The following is a 20,272-nucleotide window of genomic DNA, read 5'->3' as shown; positions in this document are numbered from 1 at the left end:
CCCTTTGCTCTTCATCTTCTGCAGCTCCAGAACTGCACTAACTCCTCCCTCAACCACTCCCTGATCAAACCCAGCAGGGGCTAGATAGGAGAATGGGGAGGGGACACACGTGGCAGTCCACATTTCTGTACACCAAGCCAGAGGGCTGCACAGTCAGAGCCTGCAAGACAGCCTCCCTGCAGTCCTATCACCTAAGACAGAGCTTGGCAGTCATGGACAGGTAAAATGAGTGCTTCCAGTTTCTTGCTCATATAAGACATGAGAGTCTTTCTCTTCAAATTAACCTGCTCTCCATTTGGTGCTCACCATCCCTTTCCCTGTCTGACTCGGTGATCTAACTCCCCACTATGTCCTGCTCTTGCACCTTGCATCTCTGTGCCTCTATCGTTCTTTCCCTTTGACTCTCTGCCACTCCGTACCCTTTTCCCTTTCTGTCATTTCTCTTTCTCGCAACTATTCTCTGTTCCTTTTCATTGTTTTTCTTTTCTAGAAACAAAAAAAAACCCCAAACCCAACAGAAAGATGAAAATTCAGATGCTACCTGCTGCTTAAACACCTCAATACCTGCCCGCTCTTCTCTCCTTGTCCATCTATTCTTTCTCTCGCACCAAATTTCTCTTACTCTGTTTCTGCTGCTCACAACCTTGTAAGCACAGACTGTTCCAGCACTGGGTTCACCCACCTGCACTGCAATTATTCTGCAAGCTTGTTACGCTGATCACTCTTCACAATTGCATATCATTCACCCACTCAGTGGCTTTCACTCTGGTTTGAGCATTGGCTTCACAAGTTCTTGTTTGAGGAGAAGGTCTCTGTTCAGTCTACTTCAGTGCCCAGGTATAATCACAGCTCCTGTGTCCTTGCTGCTTTCCCTTGAGCTATGCTACAGCTATAGGAGTTGCACCTGTATCCAGCAGTTTGAACCTAGCTGCACATCTGCTCAGTTGCTCCCTGCAACATCTGCTCATTCATTATTCTTCTTCTTGCACCAGCCACATTCTGAAATCCTCCCTAGCAAAAAACCTTGGGACAGGGAACTCCAGAGAGAAGGGAAAACAGGAACTGATGTTAATGAAAAGTTCCTGTTGAACAGATGGATTATGTGATTCGAACTGTATTCACCTTGTTCTGACACTGAAAAATAACCAAAGTGTTCACCATTTTATTTTTCTGAGGTAACTTTTTGTTCTTCCCCCTGATTTGCATGTACATGCTGCTCCACAGGGGCAAACCCCTTGAATAGAGAAAAATGGGAAGAAGTGCAAAAAGGGACAATTAAAAGAAGAATCAGAAACATTTTGAAAGGAAAATGAAGGAAAAAGGAAAGCCTGTTTTCCCTTTTTCTTTTTTTTTTTTTATGTGTTGAAAAGCATTTTTTCCATGCGGGATTTGATGAAACATCAGCATAATTGTCATCATTTTTCACCTGGCTTTATAAGGTTCCTCAGTAAGCAATTGCATTTTTCACAGTTCCTCTGCTCTGTTTTCTGCTGTTGTGAAACACACCAGGTAACAGCTCTGCAAGCCTGTGTCCTGTCATACCTGCTTATTCTCTGCACGATTGTCTGGATTATCCTCTCTGAACAACCAGAGGATCTGTCACACATAGAAGGGGTGTTCCTTCTCCAGTGCCTCCATTACGGGAGAGGGTCTTCCCCACAGCCCTGCAGTAACGCTTATCTAAGAGGAAAATGTGCCTGAGGTGAACCACTGGTTGACAGTTTTGTGAGGGGACCAACATGTGTGTGTGTATGTGTTAGGGAATATACACACATGCTCACAAGTGTTTGTACAAAGGCAGAGAAATAGGATGAATCTAGGGTGGTAGGAAGTGGGGCAGCTCTAAGTGTGAGAAATAACTCAAAACTGATGATGAAGAACAGAGTGAGTATGAAAAACACGCACCCAACATGAACTCCTGAGGCAATCTGCAAGCCCAGCAGAGCAGGACTGTGGCTTACAGGACAGATCTCCAAGAACTGCCTCAGGCTGTTGTTGGGCTGAATAAAATGCTTGGTAAGGATGCTTTGCTCTCTGAGTGTGTGCTGGACTCTCCATAGCCTTGTCTTCTCAATGGACTTTCTCCTAGCAGGAAACATGCCTCAGCTCCCAAGTTATCTACTTCTCTAGGACCATGTCGGTATAAAGAGTGGCACAAGCCGGTATATGTGTGCTTGCTCACTTGAGCAGGACAGGCATCTTTGCTAAGGGTGACATGGCAGGAAGGAGGATGTGTGCCTATCTGTGGGACAATCAGGGTACCAGGGGTGCATGAGGGAAGAATGTGCTTCTGGCGGTTTGATGTGAGGTGTGATAAGGGAGTGCTAGAGGAGACCGAAGCACGCGTACTAGGTAGCAAAAGGCAAGAGGATGTGTGTGATTGTATGAATGAGACCAGTGGTGCATTGGCCATGTGTGAGGGTGCTCTGGGAGGAGCAAAGAGGATGCCTATTAGCTGAAGATAAAGTGCTCTGCAGTGCTCAGGCTTCATGGTGACATTGGCAAACAGATGAAGGGTGTTTGTGTAAGAAACTTCTCCTTGCTTAGACCCTCAGATTTAAATCCGATTTAAATTCCTAACAGACCCAAACTCCACTTCCCCTACACCTCACTGGAGACCCCTTAGAAAACCCAGCTCAGTCTCACTTAAACTGACCTCATCTCCCTGCTGAACATCGGCCTATCAGAGGGAAAAGATGACAAAGGACATGCTTATTTTTAATCCATACACTTCTGTTTTGCATTGCTGTGGGGGAGGTAAATATCTCACCTCAATGAACACAGCTGTTCTCAGCTGCCTCTGTACCTCCACTTGCCATTGAGACTGTTAGATACCGATCATTACTACCTTATCCTCCCTGTGCTCCTGCTGCCTCTCCCCAGCAGGACCCCTGGGCATCGGAGCAGGCTCCCACCAAATTTGATGTTTGTCTAATGTGGGAATGGTACTTGAGTCTGGAAAGGTGTCAGCATCCCTAACCCATTATGTATTGTCAGCTAGTATATGGCACCTTAGCTGAACCTCTAGCCCTGTGCACTTTCAACCATGCCCTTCTTTCGGGCAATGCTGGGAAGATATTCTGTCCAGTCTTCTCTATAGATTAGGCTCTAATTTGATCCATCCCTTGCTCCAGTGGCCTTTCAGGGTTTCATATGGCAAAAATAGTGTTTCTTGATGACTGAACTCCAGACCCTCTCATCTTCTCAGGTCTTCTCAGACATTCATCCTTCTCCCTCATTGGTGTCCATCTTTTGGATATTTGCAAGTATTTTTGTACTCTACCCAGCCATAGTTGCTGTTTGAGTAATCACTACTAATTCACTTACTGTTTCCCCTCACAAGGTCAACTGCTTCATCCCCACAGTCACGTCTGCATCCTTTCCATAACACACTTCATGCAAATTAGTGATACTCTTCTCATACTAAAGGGCCTGGACATGAGGAGGATATTTTTAGTGCTGAGCTCTCAACAAAGACATAGCCAACTGCTTGCTCCAGAGCAGGGTAATGTAAATTCTTTCTTCTCCTGCAGCCTCCTGATGAAGAGGAAACTCTTCCTCTACAACTTCAAGAACCTGCGCTGGGCCAAGGGCCGTCGTGAAACCTACCTCTGCTATGTTGTAAAGCGCCGTGACAGCGCTACATCATGCTCCCTGGACTTTGGATACCTGCGCAATCAGGTACGGGGAGCACCTTGGCATCCTGTTCTTACACCCATGCTAAGGAGCATGCAGCTCCAGTTTGCCTGGGGCTGCAGGGGCAGGAGGGCTGTGACAGCAATGCAGGTACTGGCACATGTCCATGACCGGACTGCTATATACTGTTTGGGAGACATAGACTCCAGGTAAACCTGTACTTTATGCTACCACCAAGTGTGTTACCAGCAAGACAACCGTACTCCCTGCTGCTTTACCAGTCTACCTACTTCTCTGCTTACCTCCCACATATCCCTCTTGTAGGTCCCTACATATCAGTGCATTCCTGTGTTTTCCTAGCCAGTCTTCCACTTACGTACCACTGTGCCTTCTCCTTCTGTGCACTGACCCTAGGACCTTGCCCCCACCTTTAGTCCTCCCCTCACACCTCATGCAGCTCACACCTCCCTCCTCATCCCTCTTTTGTCCTGCTCCCCCCCACCTCACGCCTTGCCCCTCTCCCTGTTTTATGAAGATGGGCTGTCATGTGGAGGTGCTCTTCCTGCGCTACATCTCAGCCTGGGACCTGGACCCGGGCCGCTGCTACCGTATCACCTGGTTCACCTCCTGGAGCCCCTGTTACGACTGCGCCCGGCACGTGGCCAACTTCCTGCGCGCCTACCCCAACCTGACCCTCCGCATCTTCACTGCACGCCTCTACTTCTGCGAGGACCGCAAGGCAGAGCCTGAGGGGCTGAGGCGCCTGCACAAGGCAGGGGCCCAAATTGCCATCATGACCTTCAAAGGTGAGATGTGCAGGAGAGAAAGAGATAACAGAAAGCTGGGGGGGAAGGTGGGTGTGTGGTATGTTAGTGAGACACAGGAGAGTGGGAGAAGCTAGGACAAGGAGCCAGAGAACACAGACATGATGATTCAGTGATCCTAGGAGAGAGAAGGCAGTGTCCTCTCTGGGGCAGTCTTGTGGACTCATTGAATAACTCCCTGTGCTTTGCACAGATTACTTTTACTGCTGGAACACGTTTGTGGAGAACAGGGAAAAGACCTTCAAAGCCTGGGAAGGACTGCATGAAAACTCTGTCCATCTGTCCAGGAAACTTCGACGGATCCTCCTGGTGAGAGCAAATTCTCCTTCTGGTACCTCTTCCTTTCCTCTTTTCCTCACTATAGTTCCTCTCTGCTCTAGCTGCCCATCTCTGCCATATGCTATTCCATTCTTTCTTATGTCTTCACTTCCCACATCCCTCACCAACTTTCTCAATATCTCTACGTTCTCTTCCCCTTCTTTCACTTCACATCCTATCTCCTGCCATTCCTTCCTCCTTCCCCATCCTCGTATGTTCCTGTGCACTTGACGACTGACCTACCATTTATATTTTGTCCTGCAGCCACTGTACGAAGTAGATGATTTACGAGATGCTTTTAAAACTCTGGGACTTTGAAGTGGAAGTCATCAGCAACCAGAAGACTTCACAAACACTTGTTCTTTGATTTCCAACTCTCTCCCTTACAACAGATCTTTCTCTTCTTTCCTCTCTACATCTCTCCTCTTTCCAGCCTCATTTCTAGAGATAAGACTATCCTTACTTTTTCATTTCCAAGGAGAATTAGGCTGATCTTCTGAAGACACATTCCCTAGGTTCACACCTCATCCACTGGTAGCTGGGAATAGCCAGGACTGCAGTGACATTGCCAGGGAGCAATTTGACCCCCCTCAGTCCCTGCAGAGCTAATTCAGGTGGTCCACTAAATGGAGTCTGGGTTTAGCATTGCCCAGGTTAGAGCAGACAGCCTGAAGAGCTGTTTGAGTGACTGTGTTCTCACTGGCATCGCACTGATGTGCACATCCCATGAGGCCTTCAGGAGGCACATCTCTTGGCTTTTAGAGCTGCGCTTCACTGAGCTGCTCTGTGTCCTGCCCTGTGAAATTGTTTATTTGTCCTTCTAGATGTGGTAGGAAGTTGAAAACCATCATCATTTAAGTGGTATGGCAAAATTAGCCAGTTATTGGAAAACTCAGATGAGAATATTGAACTGAGTCCTGGACAGCCCAGGTACCTTAGTTTGAAAACTCCACTTGAAGACAGCAGGTCTTCTAAGTGGATTGCGTGGTGGCCCAGATCATGTAGTGCCTCCTGCCCAGAAAGGTGGAAGCTTCAGTAGTTGTAGGTCCAGGTTTTGTGCCCTCAAACATGAGCTTTTGTCAATATAGGAGAGGCTGAAACTACACAATAAAAGCCTAAAACAAAAGTAGACTGTCAAACATTGCCAAGTGTGAGCTGCAATTCTGGGTGTCCAACAAGACGTTTTCCACGCAAAAATAGCAAGTCCACTCAACTTCTATTAACTATGTTGAGAGCCATGGCAGCCTGGGGGCAGTACTGATCAGTGTGTAGACCTCCCACCCATCAGGAAAGGAGCCATCAAGGCACTTCAACTCTGCAATGTTTTTCCAGCATACTTCTACTGGAAAACATGCTTTATTTCCACATTGTCTTACCCTCAGACTTAATTCCTTATGTAAGTTGAGGCTCTGACATTTTTAGATGCTGTATTGGCATCCACATCAGTCACCATCTGTTTCTTCGCATACCTCAGGGAGGAACACCACTATTCATGCATTGAGCTTTTCCTCCTAGATCAAACCTGCAACATGTTCTTTCCTTAGCTAACTGTCCTCTGCTAGAGGCACCTTAATAGTCCCATAGTCTTCTGTTCCTTCAGGCCTTTTAGTGCCCATAATATGGCCAGATACAGCTAGCTGGTGACTAGACTGAGAGCTGACCAGAAAAAAACATTCAGCATAAGCAAAGCTCTACAGCCTGAAAATAAGTACCTTCTGCCCGGGGCAAAATCAAGGCATCCTTCTGGCTGTCAAGCGCCGTGTTTCCACTAGGGGACCCCATTAGCACCTGATCGTGTGGACACGGTCTACCAGGTTGAAGACATGGGCTCATAGTATACAACTACTCACCAGCAGCTTTCCACTACCTAAATTACAGGCAGATTGTCCTCTGCAAGAGCTTGTCCTAACCTTGTGAGGCTTTGCCAAGGCTAAATGTGTCCCACATTCTGGGGGTGCTCTGCTCTGTCATTTCCTTCATCATGGTGGCGAGTTCGTTCCTCCATCCTGTCCCTCTTTCTGGCTAAGGCTAGAGGCTCTTGTGTTGCTCCTCAAAACACCTTCTCTGGTGACAGGCCATGAGGACAGCAGAGAGCTCTGCTCTGCCTACTCCTGCTAGGAGATGTCACAACTGGGTTCATCACAAGTTTCCTACAGCTTGAGGCTCCTGAGGCACTGTCAGCTTGAGGAATTTCAACCAGGAATAGCAACGAGAGTTCTTTGCAAAGCATTAATTTGCAAGCATGATGTTGTATATTTGTTTGATATGGTGGATATTATTTATATAAATAAAGGTCTTGCAAATGAGCATGTGGTTTTGTCATTGTTCTGATACTATGTGGGTGAAGGAAGTAAAAGATGACACAAAGGATTAAGGTGTCATCTATCCTTTCTGATTTCTGGAGAGAAAACCTGGCAATACCCTATTAAACTGTCTTTATCCTTTTCACTTGCAACTTTGAACTTGCTGATAGTGTCATGCAGCAGCTCAAGGTAAATGAAGTATTCAGGCAATAGGTACCAGGGAAATACTACCAAAAACCTGTCATGTAGATGCTAAAGTTGTTCAGGGTGCTTCCTTCATTGACTGCAAGCCTATCGTCCACATTCATGACTCATAATGGGCCAGTGTGGACACAGCAGTGCTTACTCAACATACTTTGCAAAGCAAGAAGAGAAGCAGAGATGGGAAAAGGATCTCTGTCTTCAAGTTTTGGTATTGTGCTGAAAAACAACATTGTCCTTCTCAGTGAGGTTGTTGGAGACCTATCAGTAAAAGCAGCATTTTCTCGAAGTGCAGTTGAGACACTGGTTTTTGCTTAAATGCTGACAAACATTGAGTTGAAGATACTTGTTGAAACATGACAGTTGGTGACATTAAACTATAGGCAAATAAATGCAATGAGCAAATGCAAAGAAACACGCACTGCATTCAGAAGATGTCCTAAGTTGCTTCTTATGAATCTAAAGTGGATTAAATTCAGTGGACTGCTTAGCTAATCCTTGTGATTTGACTGTAGGAATTCAGCTCTTCTGCTATAGTTTCTTTTCAACTGCACTTTTTCTGTTCTCAAATATGAATTCCTGTTATGTATCACCAATGTTTGAATTGGCATTATTAATTAATTCAACCTCAAATGCTTTAGGTGTCTCTGCCAAGAATAGCTCCCTGGAGGATGACTGTTACGTAGTAACACTGCTTTTCAAGCCTAAGATTTTTTTACTTGCTTTGTGTATATGGGGAACATTTCTCTAATGCTTGTATGCTCTTGAATGCCACTTATACTCCCTTATGGCGACAGTGATTGTGCTATTCTAGGTGTCTCCTTCCTTTACAAGCACCTGGGAAAGAACTATTCCCTCAAGCCAACAGTGGCAAATACACTTCAGGTCCCATTGCCTGAGCTGGGGGAAATGAGCACTTGTGATTTTGGAGAGAGTGTTTCTTCCTGAGACTGCTGGGAACAACCAGAACAGGGGTCTATGGTGCCAGCTGAAAACCACAGTCTCACTTGATCCAACATGCCACAGTTTGCAGTGATGAGCAAGACACAGGCACATCCAAATAACGTTGCTGCTGCCACCCCAGCCTTGCTTCCCATGAGTGTGCATGCCTCCTCTTTCTCTTGTTACTCTAAGCATTACAGCCACAATTAATGACAGGATACAAAAGATTTCCCAGCAAATCTGGCACAAACCTGAGCTTTTGCCAGGCCTGTCCCTGTGACCGGGTGTGTAATGTTTTGGGTGCTTTTCGCATGCTCAGGATGTACACACTGATACTATCAGCACACCTTTATGAGACCCAGAGGGCTGCTGAAAGCCATCCTGCCCATGGGCTGGGCATAGCTCCTCCATCTTCACTGAACGCCATCCTGTGTGTCTGCGTGCAGCCACCTGCATGACCTCTATTCGACGAGATCCTCAGGATGCATCCAGTCTTATGACAATTGACATGTGGTTTATCATGGGCTGGGATATAGAAAGTACCCATTCTGTGAAAGCTTAAACCCTGCAGCAGAGTGAGGTATGGACTCGGTCTTTGATAACTGAGGAAAGAGGATAAACGGGATGGGATTGTTATCGGTTCAGTGTGGAAAACTGCGCATGGCTGCCACCTCCTGGTCCACGGGGATGCCTGGCACCCTTTACCAGGATGTTGGCTGGAGGGATATGTTGCTTCTCGCTGCAAACGGCTCCCGCAGTCTGGCTCACGACAGCCCCCAGAACATGCCCATTGAAGAACAAGACACTGACATCATTCCCACAGCTGCACACAGCATTACTCCGGGTCAGTACACTGCGTCCTTGGACATCGCATTGCAGTAATAAGAAACAGATTAACATTAAGAAATGCAAAGACACACTCCAGGCCCTTGCAAATACAAGGGGGATTTTCTAAGCACGTCTCCTCTCCCTGTTTGCTCTCTCTTCCTCTCTCACATGCTGGTACTTGGAAACCAGGACAGAAAGGGGCTTCAAGTTCATGGCAGTCCAGTCCCCTGCTACTTGCCCTTTCAGCAGCTTTTAGCCTAGATGTATTCCAGCATTGTCCTGTAGCTCATGTAGTTTTTCTCCTCACCCTGGTGCTGACCCCTTGGTGTTTCTATGAGCAGAAATGTAATTATTTAATCACATATGCAGTAAATATTTGCAGTGATGGAAATCAGATTCGGTTCATGGAAGAAACATAGAGGGGTTTGGCACAGAAGAGACCATTTGTTCTGACAGTGCTAGCAGTGATAAGGAGAGCATCTGAAGGGGAAAGAGAAAGTGGGTTGCATCATCTCTCACTCTGCCTTGTTCGTCATTTCTGCTTTATCAGGTGTTCTTTTGCTCCCTTAGAGATAGCACTACACATTACAGGACCATCACCACTGCAAAGTTCTTGCTTAATGGACTAGGACTGCTGCTGAGCAAATGGGCACATTTCTGGTTCACCCCTCTGGCCCGTGTTAATTTGTACCAGGGCAGGGCCACAGGACCCTGATTACTCCAGCTGGAGTTGTTACAGCCTCCACAGAATGCTGTCTCTGCTTTCAGCTGCCTCCAAGATCCTGCTTACTTCCTCTCCCGGAACAGCAGTGTAGCTGCTTATGCTTCAAACGGGGCTACTGAATACTCAGAAACTACATTTGGCCTAGGAAGAGCTGCAGAGGGCTGGAGCCTGGAAGTGTGTCAGGCAAGACAGTATTACATCTTCTCACTTTGTTCTTCTCTTCCCTAGTATTTCACTTCCAGGAACCCACTGTTGCTGTCTTTCTCTCTTGGGACTTCTAGCAAGACTGATTAGCCCTTCTGAGAAGAAGTTGGACAGAAAAACAGGTAATTACACAGGATAGCAAATGAAAACTTTTGTTTTGGGGGTAAGAGTCAGAAGAGAGCCAGTACTGTAACTATAGGGAGAAAAGGGGAGATAAGGCAAGACATCCCTGTGCAGGTACCCACTGCTCCCTCCGGAGCCAGTGGGCACTTGCCAATGTTGCTTTGAGATACAACGATGGAGCAGGAGTAGGCCCAACAGTGTCTAAGATGTGTGTTCAAAACTCAGCAGGTTGCATACCCATCTCATACTCTTGCTAGTGCTGACCTACTGTTATTAATCCCCAAGGCATTCCTCACAGCCTGAAGAGAATCACACCTACTGCACCCACCTCTCTGAGAGAAGCTGCACTGGGTTAGAGATGCAGAGACCCACGTTAAATGAAACTGAGGAGCCTGGTGTCCTCTGTTGTTCTGCTGTGTATCCTGACTTCTCCCTTGGCCACCACCCCACCCTCATCCAAGGCTCTCTGGCCTGGGGCTAAACAGAGGAATATTAGCTGGAGTCCAAAGCAAGGACAGGTTATGTCTTGATGTGTCAGGAATAACTCCTCTGTTCTGCAGTAAAGGCACTGTCCTCTACCTTGCCTGCAGGAAAACTCTTTCATGGTTGATAATTCACTGAGATGGGCCTTGGACTGACAGGAGCAAAGTTGGAGGATTCACAGAAGGGTCTGTGCTCACTCTCAGATGAAGCTGCAGGAGAAAGCAGTTAATTTGGAGCAGGTCACCCTACTACTGCTATAGGATCAAGATCAAGTTTGGGCTGGTATATTCCTTACTGGATTACTAGTGCTTTCTCATGTAAAACAATGAAGTTGATACACCCCTAGCTTCTGGTGCTTCTGATCCCCTTCATTGTCCTGGGTTAGCTGCAGCAGTTAATTTTCTCCATCTTAGTAGCTGGTGCAGTGCTGTGTTTTCGACTTTGGTCCGAGAACAGTGCTGATATAACTCATCGATGTTTCTGGTTGGTGCTAAGTTATGCTTACCCCGATCAAGAACTTTTCAGTCTCATGCTCTGCCAGCAACGAGCAGTACAAGAAGCCAGGAGGAAGCAGAGACAGGACATCTGACCCAAAGTAGCCAAAGGGGTATTCCATACCACAGCACGTCATGCCCAGTATATAAACTGGGGGGAGTTACCCGGAAGGCCCAGATCTCTGCTCAGATCGTGCTGGGTATTGGTGGACAGGTGGTAACAATTGTATTGAGCATCACTTGTGTTTGTTGTTTTCCTTTTCCCTTTTTAGTTTTATATTCTCTCCCCTTATTATTTCCCTTACCATTATTAAAACTGGGCTTAAACCACAACATTCACATGCTACTTACTGAAGTCTCCTGTTCTCTTTTTCGGGTCTTCTCAAATGAATTCTCTCTCATCAACCCACCTTCTCCTAATTCAAATTCACACCTTCTTTAATCTCCAGGCAATGTCATCATCCTACTCCAGACAGCTGGGCCATTCAACCTGCCATCTTCCTCCAGACAGTTGGAGTTTCAGGTACACTGAGCTGTGACGTCTCCAAGATAAAAGTCTGACCTTATTCTAAGGTGCAGGAGCATAGTGACACCTACCAGCATTTTTAGATTATTTCATGTGAACTAGCAATGTGGCAGTAATTTCCACACCGTGATGGGTAAAGACTTCTCTGTGCTATGCCAAGATGTGAGCAACATTTTATGATGCTTACATATTTCTGGCAAGAGACATCAGATGGGTCTTCACATCTTGCAGATTTTCTTAATTTTTAGGGTTTCCATTTTGTGACACTACACACTGTTGTATAGCTTTGTGCTGTTGTGCTCTCTAGATTCTTCAATGGGACACAGGTAACTTCTGTAGCATAATGAAGTTTCAAAGCAAGACACAAGTGAAGGTGTTTGAAGGCATGTATGTTGATTAGGCTCAAATTGAGTTGCCACATCCCACAACGGAGCAGTAACTTACAAGTTATGTTGCTGAATGGTTCTGGACCCTGGCATACTCAACTACATGTTGATGAAGTGATTTGATTTCTCCCTAAGGAAATAAAGAGTTAACACCAGAATGAACAGAGAAGGCATGTGACATCCAGCCTGATGGAGGGGGGGAAACTTCACCCCTGCTATACATTGGTTGAAGTAATTCTATTAACGTTTGAGGCACTCTCCAGCCAGCTGCACTCAGTTTTAGATACTCTCTCAGACAGCAGGGACTGAAGCTGCTTCCTCAGCTGGCAGCTTTTCTGGTTGTCCTGATTGTCTACTAAACATCTGGACAGTTTGGCATGGCCAAAGGATGCTATAAGCGTTAATCAACTAGAAGAGATAGGCATGGCTCCTACCATCCCCTACCTTACTCTTCAAAGAATCATTTGTGCCTGCATGTTGCAGATCCCAGCAGCAGCATATTCTCCAGTGGGCTCACACAATGGGCCTCCTGCTTGGAGGGGCTGGGAATCATGAAACATGGGGCTCCCAACATGATTTATGCAGATGTTTTGCATTATTTGCAGCACAAACTGAAAACTTCTGCAAGGCCAAACACACCTCTACCTCCTTTTCCCCTTCTGTCTGTACAGATAACTCAGAACTTTCAACATCTCCTACCTTACCATTCCACTCAGTGTTTCCATCTGGAAAAGCGGAGTTTTTACTGTGTTCCTCTAATTTTCAATGAACAGCTAGGACTTCAGAATGTGGAATTGCAAGGGAAGGATGTGTGCCCAGGAACTGAAAAAGAAAGCAAAGTTTCCACAGAGCTGACATTTTCTCTTTTATTCTGTTGTTTCTAAAGTCATAAAAATAGAGAAAATAAAACCTTAAAATGAAGCAATATAATCCTTAGTAATATTCATGTATTGTACATTAATAAAAGCAGTAATATAACAATAATATTACATAAATACTGTGATAGTATGACGTATTTTCTGACACATTACACACATAGACATTAAAGTGAGATTCATAAGAAATTCTCAAAATCAGAATGCATTGTTCTGATCGATTACTTCTTTGGATCAGATCAGAACATGAAAGGTGTTACTCTCTGTACCAGAGTACTGTGTCCTGCACCCTCATGCAAACTTTCTGATGGTTTCTCATGTGCTCCTTCTGCTGTGTCAAATACTGGCAAAGCCCAGCCAGCGATGAGAGCTTTCTCTGGTGGCAGTTTGAGGCTCATAGTTGAAGGCTGCAGTAGAAAAGACTGTCGGAGGCATGCTGCTGGTGCTTGTTAGTATTCAGCTTGGCAGCATCGGAGGAAGTCCCTAGCAGGAAGAAAGGAACATGAACGTTAAAAAACAGATGCCAAAAGCTTAAGCTTGTCTCTTCAACATGATCCAGAGTTTGAAAATACATCTAGTCCAAGAGATCACTCTGATCCACCTTCAACAACTTAGATAATCTCCCTTGGGACACTGCTTTCTAGACAACAAGGTAGCACCTCAGAATTTACTTTGCTGTGTAAACCCCTCCTAGAAAGACAGACCACTCAGAAACAGGAACATTTAAAAGTCGACAGATTGCGCAGCTGAATCCAGGGGAAGTGGAGATAGATCCTGTGGAAAGGCGGAGTTGGGGGGGGTGGGAGCAAAAAGGCCTTCAAGACGTCTCCAGACCAACAACAATTTTGTGGCAAGGCTAACTCCAAAGCTTAGAGGAAAGCCCTCAGTGTCTCCATGGATGGAGGTCTGACAGGAATGGATGGAGCCTCTCTGGGCACTTGCTCCAGTACAGCACTGCTGTCAGGGGAGACTTTTCCTTCCGTCCAGTTGGAATTTCCCTTGTCACAGCTTGCACCTGTTGCCTCATTTTCCCTCTGTGCAGCACTGAGGAGAGTCTGGTTCTGTTTTCACTGCCTTTATGTAGTGGAAAACTGCAGCTAGATCCCACTTTGCCTTCTTTTTGTTAGGTCTAACAAAGCCAGTTCCTTCAGCCTTTCCATGTAAGGCAAGTGCTCCAGCCTCCTCATCATTGCAGTTGCACTCATAAGACCCTTTCCAATTCCTCTGAGTCTTTCTTCTGCCAGGGATTTTACTTAACAGTCTGTATTTCTCTGGAGCATGTGCCTGGAACTAACTCTCATTATGCCTCTGCGTAATTAGGACTATGGGGCTGAGTGCTCACAAGCAAATAGACCTTCCCATCTCTTCTGTGGAGGATTGGTAGTCAGTCAGAACTACTGATAATGGGCTTCGTTTACCTTCATTTTAGGTGTGGCTTGAGTTTGGCTGAGGCTGCAAAGCAGTTGAGCAAGTGCCTGATTTTCAGCATAGGTGTCGCAGTGCGAGCTTCCCAGCCACCAGGACTCAGTAGTAATCAACAAGGCTGCCAGGGGCATAGGGAGGGAAAGGCCACTTGCTAACTGGCTCTTTAAAACCAAGGTGTGAAGGGCTTATTCACCTTGTACTGCTGCCCAAGCAACTGTGCTGGGTTGGCTATAGTTTGTTAGTACTCACAAGTATTTAGCAGGAAGCTCTGTTCAGCTCCCCGGTAAGCATCACACTGTGTGTTTGATTGTGCATAAATTGCTAGACTATTTAATCACCTCAGACATTAGGAGACTCAGGAAGGCTGAAAGCCAAAGAAAAAGTATCTCCTAAGCAGTTCCATTGCATTAACTAGTTTGTTAGATCAGCTAACTGATGGATAATGCCACTGACTGTGTGTATCCTGCCACCTGAATGTCTTATTCAGCTACTTAGAAAGGCCAGGTCCTGAGGTATTAAAAGACCTATGTAAAGTTTGAGGTAGATAGAAGTGAAATGAAGTCTAATGTGTACCTTTTCCCCACTCAGAAATAAAACATTTACATCATCTCACAAACAGGTTAGTTTTTCTCTTTCTAGACTTTAAGTTCCTGTTCGTATTATGTAGTTCTATGCATCCCTTTGTCTGTCTCCTGCTGTCCATTCTACTAGCCCCCACTCTACATGTAGGACAAGTTCAAGCTTGCTCGACAAGCAGTGGCTGAGCCAGGAAATTAACTCCAGTCCTGTTTTTCTCCCCTGTTCAGTAGACCACCTTCTCTTTATTGTACAGTAGGTTCTCAGGTCATAAAAATAGCTTCTGCAGTTGTATGGATTGCAAGAAATAAGGAATGCAGATCTCAGTCATGTGATACTCTGATGTGTAAGTTCTGATCCTGAAAGAGAATCCACCCATCCTAGCTTTTGAACTTGCTCAGAAATCAACTAAAAGTAGTGGCCCTGTCCTGAGAGGCAAGAAGAGTCTACTTGAATCATGTTTACATAGCTGAAGGAGCTTTTGGGATCAAATAGTTCCAGTAAGCTGCAAGCTAATGTACTTGTAGCTGACCCATGTAAAGGGTTGAAATAATTTCCCTTTTCTTTCCAAAAAAAACCACCCTGGGAGTATTGCTAAATCTCTTCTCTACTCCTGGCTACGAAGGCACAACGTAGCATCATAGTCTTTGGTAATCTCTTGCCTGCTGGGCTTTCTGTTCACGCAGCATCAAGCCCATGCTTACTTTTCCTACTATCATTTCTGTTAGCACCATTGCCAGGATACTTCAAACCTCCTTTTCCTAAGATTTTGCATTACTTTTCACTCTCAATGTTTCCTTAAAGTGCCTACTAACCAAAAGGATATGACAGAGCTCTATCCAATTCAGAAAGATGTATGGAGCGAAACTCCAAGGCCAATAATCATCTTCTCCATCTTGGTATGCAACAAACCTTTTCCAGCAGTAACTGTAATCTGAAAAGAAAGAGATCCAGTCACTCTTGGTGTAAGGCATACCCAGTTCCTTCTCCATGAGTCACTTCTTTCTCAGCAAGAAAATGATAAAAGGCAGGAGACAGATACTCATCTGAGGGCATTCATGCAAGGGACCAACGATGACTTGCAACTACACAAATAAGTTAGCGGAAAGGGGAACCAAAACTCTACAAATAGCAATATGTCTAAAAAGGGGAATTGCCAAGGACAGATCACTACGGTGTCTTGGGAAACTGCTATCACAGATAGCACATCAGGCATAAAGACGGAGCATACCGGCCAAGGGAGAAGCAACCAGCAAGTAGCAGGCTGCTTCTCCGGGAAGGACTGATAAGGGAGGTGACACATACCATCAGGGCTGCTCAGGCATGCCTTTCGGCAGGCTTGTGCTTGATTACAACAGCTTTGGGTAAGAAAACAAGCTTGTTGCTTTAATCTTGAATCTGTCTGACATCTCAATGGTCAGAGAAAACAGAGTGAACACCCTAACATTTAGCAGTTTCATATTGATCTTACTGTTAATAGGATGGCCAGAGATTCTGTCACTGCTTTGGTGGTATAATCCCAGAGACAGGTTCCCCAAGACAAGCTATGTCCTTTAAGTTTAAATGTGACCTGGTAGATTTTGTAGCTCCACACTCCAGTACCAGATAGGTATGTGAGATTCATCTCTTCAAATGTATGTTCCTTTCTGTGAGCTACTTGTCTGGACTATTTTTACAGCCAAACATCAACAGGCAAGCAAGATATACATACAAAAAGACACACATGCAAGACGTGTCCTCTGTGATGCACCATCTCCTTTAGTCTCCTTTAGATATGTGTCCTTCTCTTTTCCGGCTATCAAAGGAAACCAATTACTTGCTGCATCTGCATGTATGTACTGGGAAGGACAGGTTCTATCTTACACTCAGGATTTTTCACTGTATGTAAAGGAGGCATGGAAGGCTAGAGAAAGGCATAACATAGAGAAGAAATAAGGCACAAGAGAATGGCATTTTGCATTCATGAGTCCTCCCCAATGCTAGTCGCCATCACTATTACAAAACACAACTGCTGAGAGTGCATATAATCCCAAAACTTTCAATCCATAAACAAGGAGTAGTTGGGTTACCTGCAAGATTCATGATACGTATAATGACTCTATTATTTGCCAGGTTCCAGAGACCTTGCCGGTTACGGTTATCCAGATGCTTGAACAGCTTAGCTGCATATATTTCCAAGGTCACATTGGGATATCCACTCAGGAAATCCAGAATTCTTCTGGAACATTTCCCACAGGGTGTAGTAGATAGGACCCAGGTAATGGAGCAAGAAACTGATGGATTGGCCTTGAAACGGTTTTCCAAGAAGTTGACTTCAGCATGTTGGGTAGAACTGTTTGAGCACCAGTTCCTCCAGATGGTACCTCTTCTCCACCTGATTTCATACAGCAGGCACACCACCTTTGGACGTTGGTTAGGCAAATAATTTCTTTTGAAGTCCTCTGGCTGTATCTTCCACCTGCGATGAAGGTACCAACTGTACAATCATCCCAACACTTTAGTGGCATTTGGTCCCATTGTTACCTGCTCTCAACATCAGCCAAGCTCCTACTCTCAGCCTTTCCCACCACAAAATGACAGATGGAAGAATGTTGCAATCTAATGGTCTAAATCTGGAATTTGGAATTTGATGAAGGGTCCAAAATTTTTCCCCTAAAATGGTCCTGGTGAAATACCCATAGCACTTCCTTGATTGATCTTGGGAAGTTAAGCAACCCCATCACCATTCTGAGATTGGCACTGGTCAAAGCAGTGAGACAACGGGAAAGGAAGATCGAAGAAAGCAATGATAAGAGGAAAACAGGACACAAGGATTCTTTGCTTTGTCTGACTCTGGAAATTGCCATGGATTCCAGGCGGCACACAGTGATACAACTGTATCTCTTACCTTTGGTTGTTCTGTCTGTGTGCAGGATCTATATAAAAAAGATTTGTGAGTCATTTGGGATAATAGGTCAGAAAACAAAATGTCATTTACATCTCCTGTCCTGGCACATTTCAGTCTATACACTCACTGACTAACCCAACATCAGGTTAAGAAAAACATTTATATTTTGAGGCTGGACCTCAGACTCAAGATACAGTAATGCATTCAAAGAGGTAAGACACACAAAAATACACAAGTGCCTCCTGCGTATTTTCATGTGGCAGCTTACATATTTGTCTGTATTCATCAGTTCCTTAGGTACAACTATAGTAAATACCTACACTGAACATGGAGAAATAGACCTGCTTTTCACATACATGTACTTACCTCTATCAGTGACAGCAGCCATGGATATTTCTGGATTTGTCTGTCGCCTCTTGGGTGATGGATGTCCTTTTATTAATCTTACACTGATTTTCAGTTTCTATTCCCCAAGGCTGAACTTTGGACGTTAGTGGTGTTATTCAGCTGAATATTTCCTCATTGTGACTTGCTTTCATGCAAACAAACCACCCCACTGGGTGAAACTGAAAGCAAGTTCTCCAAAACAGGGTGAGTCCCACTCAGAAGTGGATCTGGGTTGTAGACAAGCTTGCTTGCCAGGAGCTGGAATTAACAGGTGAGTCACTTTTTTTGCAGTGAAGAACAGAAATTTTATCTCTTCATAATCGCTAGCCCCAGGATAGAAAAGCATCACTTGTCTAGTCACCCCAGTGCACCAAGACAGGAAGAACGTCTGCACAAATGGCATCAAGTCACATAGCTGTGCCATGGCAGATGATAACTTTTCTGGCATCCAGGTATCGACAGCAAGTTGGGCAAAACTCGGTGGAGAGAAGGAAACAGAAGACATCATCTGCAAAAGCTGGTGATTTTGTGGGTCTCCAGCAGGTGGTGATGGTTACTGCCATTTCCCTTCATGGGACCATCCTCTGGAGTTTCAAGGGCCGACCCTACACCCTTCAACCGGGGTCCTCACGTGGGCAAGGATGACCCTCAATGTGTGTGAGGACCACATTGTGGTGAGCTACTAGGCAGACACTTTCAAGCCAACTCTAAGCAAGCTGTCCATCATCCAGGAGATCTATGGCAGCGAAGAGCTTGTTCTGTGCAGACACCCAGGTACTTACAAAACTTCACAACTGAGAAGAGGACTGTATTCATGTCAGTACCCAGAGAGCAAGACCTGAGCCTGCTGGTGAGTACCTGCAAAAGCTATTGGTCATGACAGAGCAGTTCCCTGATGTAAAAAGAATAGGCTTTTTCAGCCTTATGAACTGAGCAGCACCTTCCTGTGATCTGTTCCATAACTCACACAAGGTGCAGCAAAAAGTGTTTCCTATTTAATCTGAAAATGAGTAAAACAATGCTAGTTGCTGGTGAGAAGCTTCTCTCTTACAGATACACCCAAAATTGGTTTGCAGAGCAAGGGGTTTACAAAGATATGGCTTATCTAGAGATGACTGTGCTGAGTCAATCTTTCTCATTTACAGTTTCCTCTGGTTTTGTGACACAATTATTTTGTGGCCTGACGCAAGCTGCAGAGTGGATCCTTGGTGAGCCATCATCCAGTAATGTGCACTCCCTGAGGACAAACCCATTGCCTTCCTCAATGACAAGTCTGGCTTGGGATTGTAAAGCTAAGGGTGTTATTTATTTGCATTCTCAGAGGCAAGCCCTCAACATTCTATTGTCAAAAATACTCAGTTTCCTGCAAGGGCAGAACAAAGAGAAATGAACATGAATGCTGGAGTACGGAGGGAGGAGGGTTTCAGGCACTGGCCAGACAATCTGTGGAGAAGTCTAGTCATGGCAGGTCATGGGGCAGCGAAGCATTTGCCTTCACGGCCTCTTCAGCTGCAAGGTCACCAAATACATCACAGCACAGAATTGTTCCCTCCTAGTGGCTGCATTAGTTGATACCTTAGGAAGAGTAAATACCTTAGGAAGAGTTGATACCTTAGGAAGAGCTCAGACACTCAGAGACCTCTTAGACAAATAAAGTAAGAGTTTGACTAATGTGTATTGAGCTCACAGACATGATACTTAGTAAATCTAGAAATGCAGGTCAAAGGAGGTGATGCTGCCTCTCTACTCTGCTCTCATGAGACCCCACTTGGAGCACTGTGACTGTGTGCAGTCCTGGTGAGCTCAACATAAAAAGAACATGGAGCTGTTGGAGCAAGTCCAGAGGAGGCCACGAGGATGATCAGGGGACTGGAGCACCTCCTGTATGAAGACAGGCTGAGAAAGTTGGGGCTGTTCAGCCTGGAGAAGAGAAGGCTGCGTGGAGACCTCATAGCAGCCTTCCAGTATCTGAAGGGGGCCTATAAGGATGCTGGGGAGGGACTCTTCATTAGGGACTGTAGTGGCAGAACAATGGGTAATGGGTTCAAACTTAAACAGAGGAAGTTCAGGTTAGATATAAGGAAGAAATTCTTTACTGTGAGGGTGGTGAGGCACTGGAATGGGTTGCCC

General features: G+C 45.3%; 2 protein-coding genes across 2 annotated transcripts in view; one reads left to right on the top strand and one right to left on the bottom strand.

Moving 5' to 3' along the window:
- Positions 1-212: 212 nt before the first annotated feature.
- Positions 213-5,096, top strand: AICDA (activation induced cytidine deaminase; the record flags this gene model as incomplete). The annotated part of the gene is made up of 5 exons (XM_080639440.1): positions 213-220; positions 3,534-3,681; positions 4,172-4,442; positions 4,654-4,769; positions 5,043-5,096. 5 exons carry the CDS (start codon positions 213-215, stop codon positions 5,094-5,096), a joined length of 597 nt encoding a protein of 198 aa, XP_080495566.1.
- Positions 5,097-15,629: 10,533 nt separating this feature from the next.
- LOC308232985 (uncharacterized protein) overlaps positions 15,630-20,272 on the bottom strand; it is a gene marked incomplete at both ends in the record, with an annotated part of 35,431 nt that continues 30,788 nt past the window's right edge. Inside the window, 2 exons of the mRNA XM_080639431.1 lie at positions 15,630-15,802; positions 16,938-17,326. Coding sequence (XP_080495557.1) covers positions 15,630-15,802; positions 16,938-17,326 — 562 coding nt within the window. The remainder of the gene's footprint in view (positions 15,803-16,937; positions 17,327-20,272) is intronic.

This window comes from Psittacula echo (genome assembly GCF_963264785.1).
Source record: "Psittacula echo genome assembly, chromosome: 1".
Classification (NCBI taxonomy): domain Eukaryota; kingdom Metazoa; phylum Chordata; class Aves; order Psittaciformes; family Psittacidae; genus Psittacula; species Psittacula echo.
Note: the sequence above shows the minus strand (reverse complement) of the source record. Positions and strands in the feature narration are given on the sequence as shown.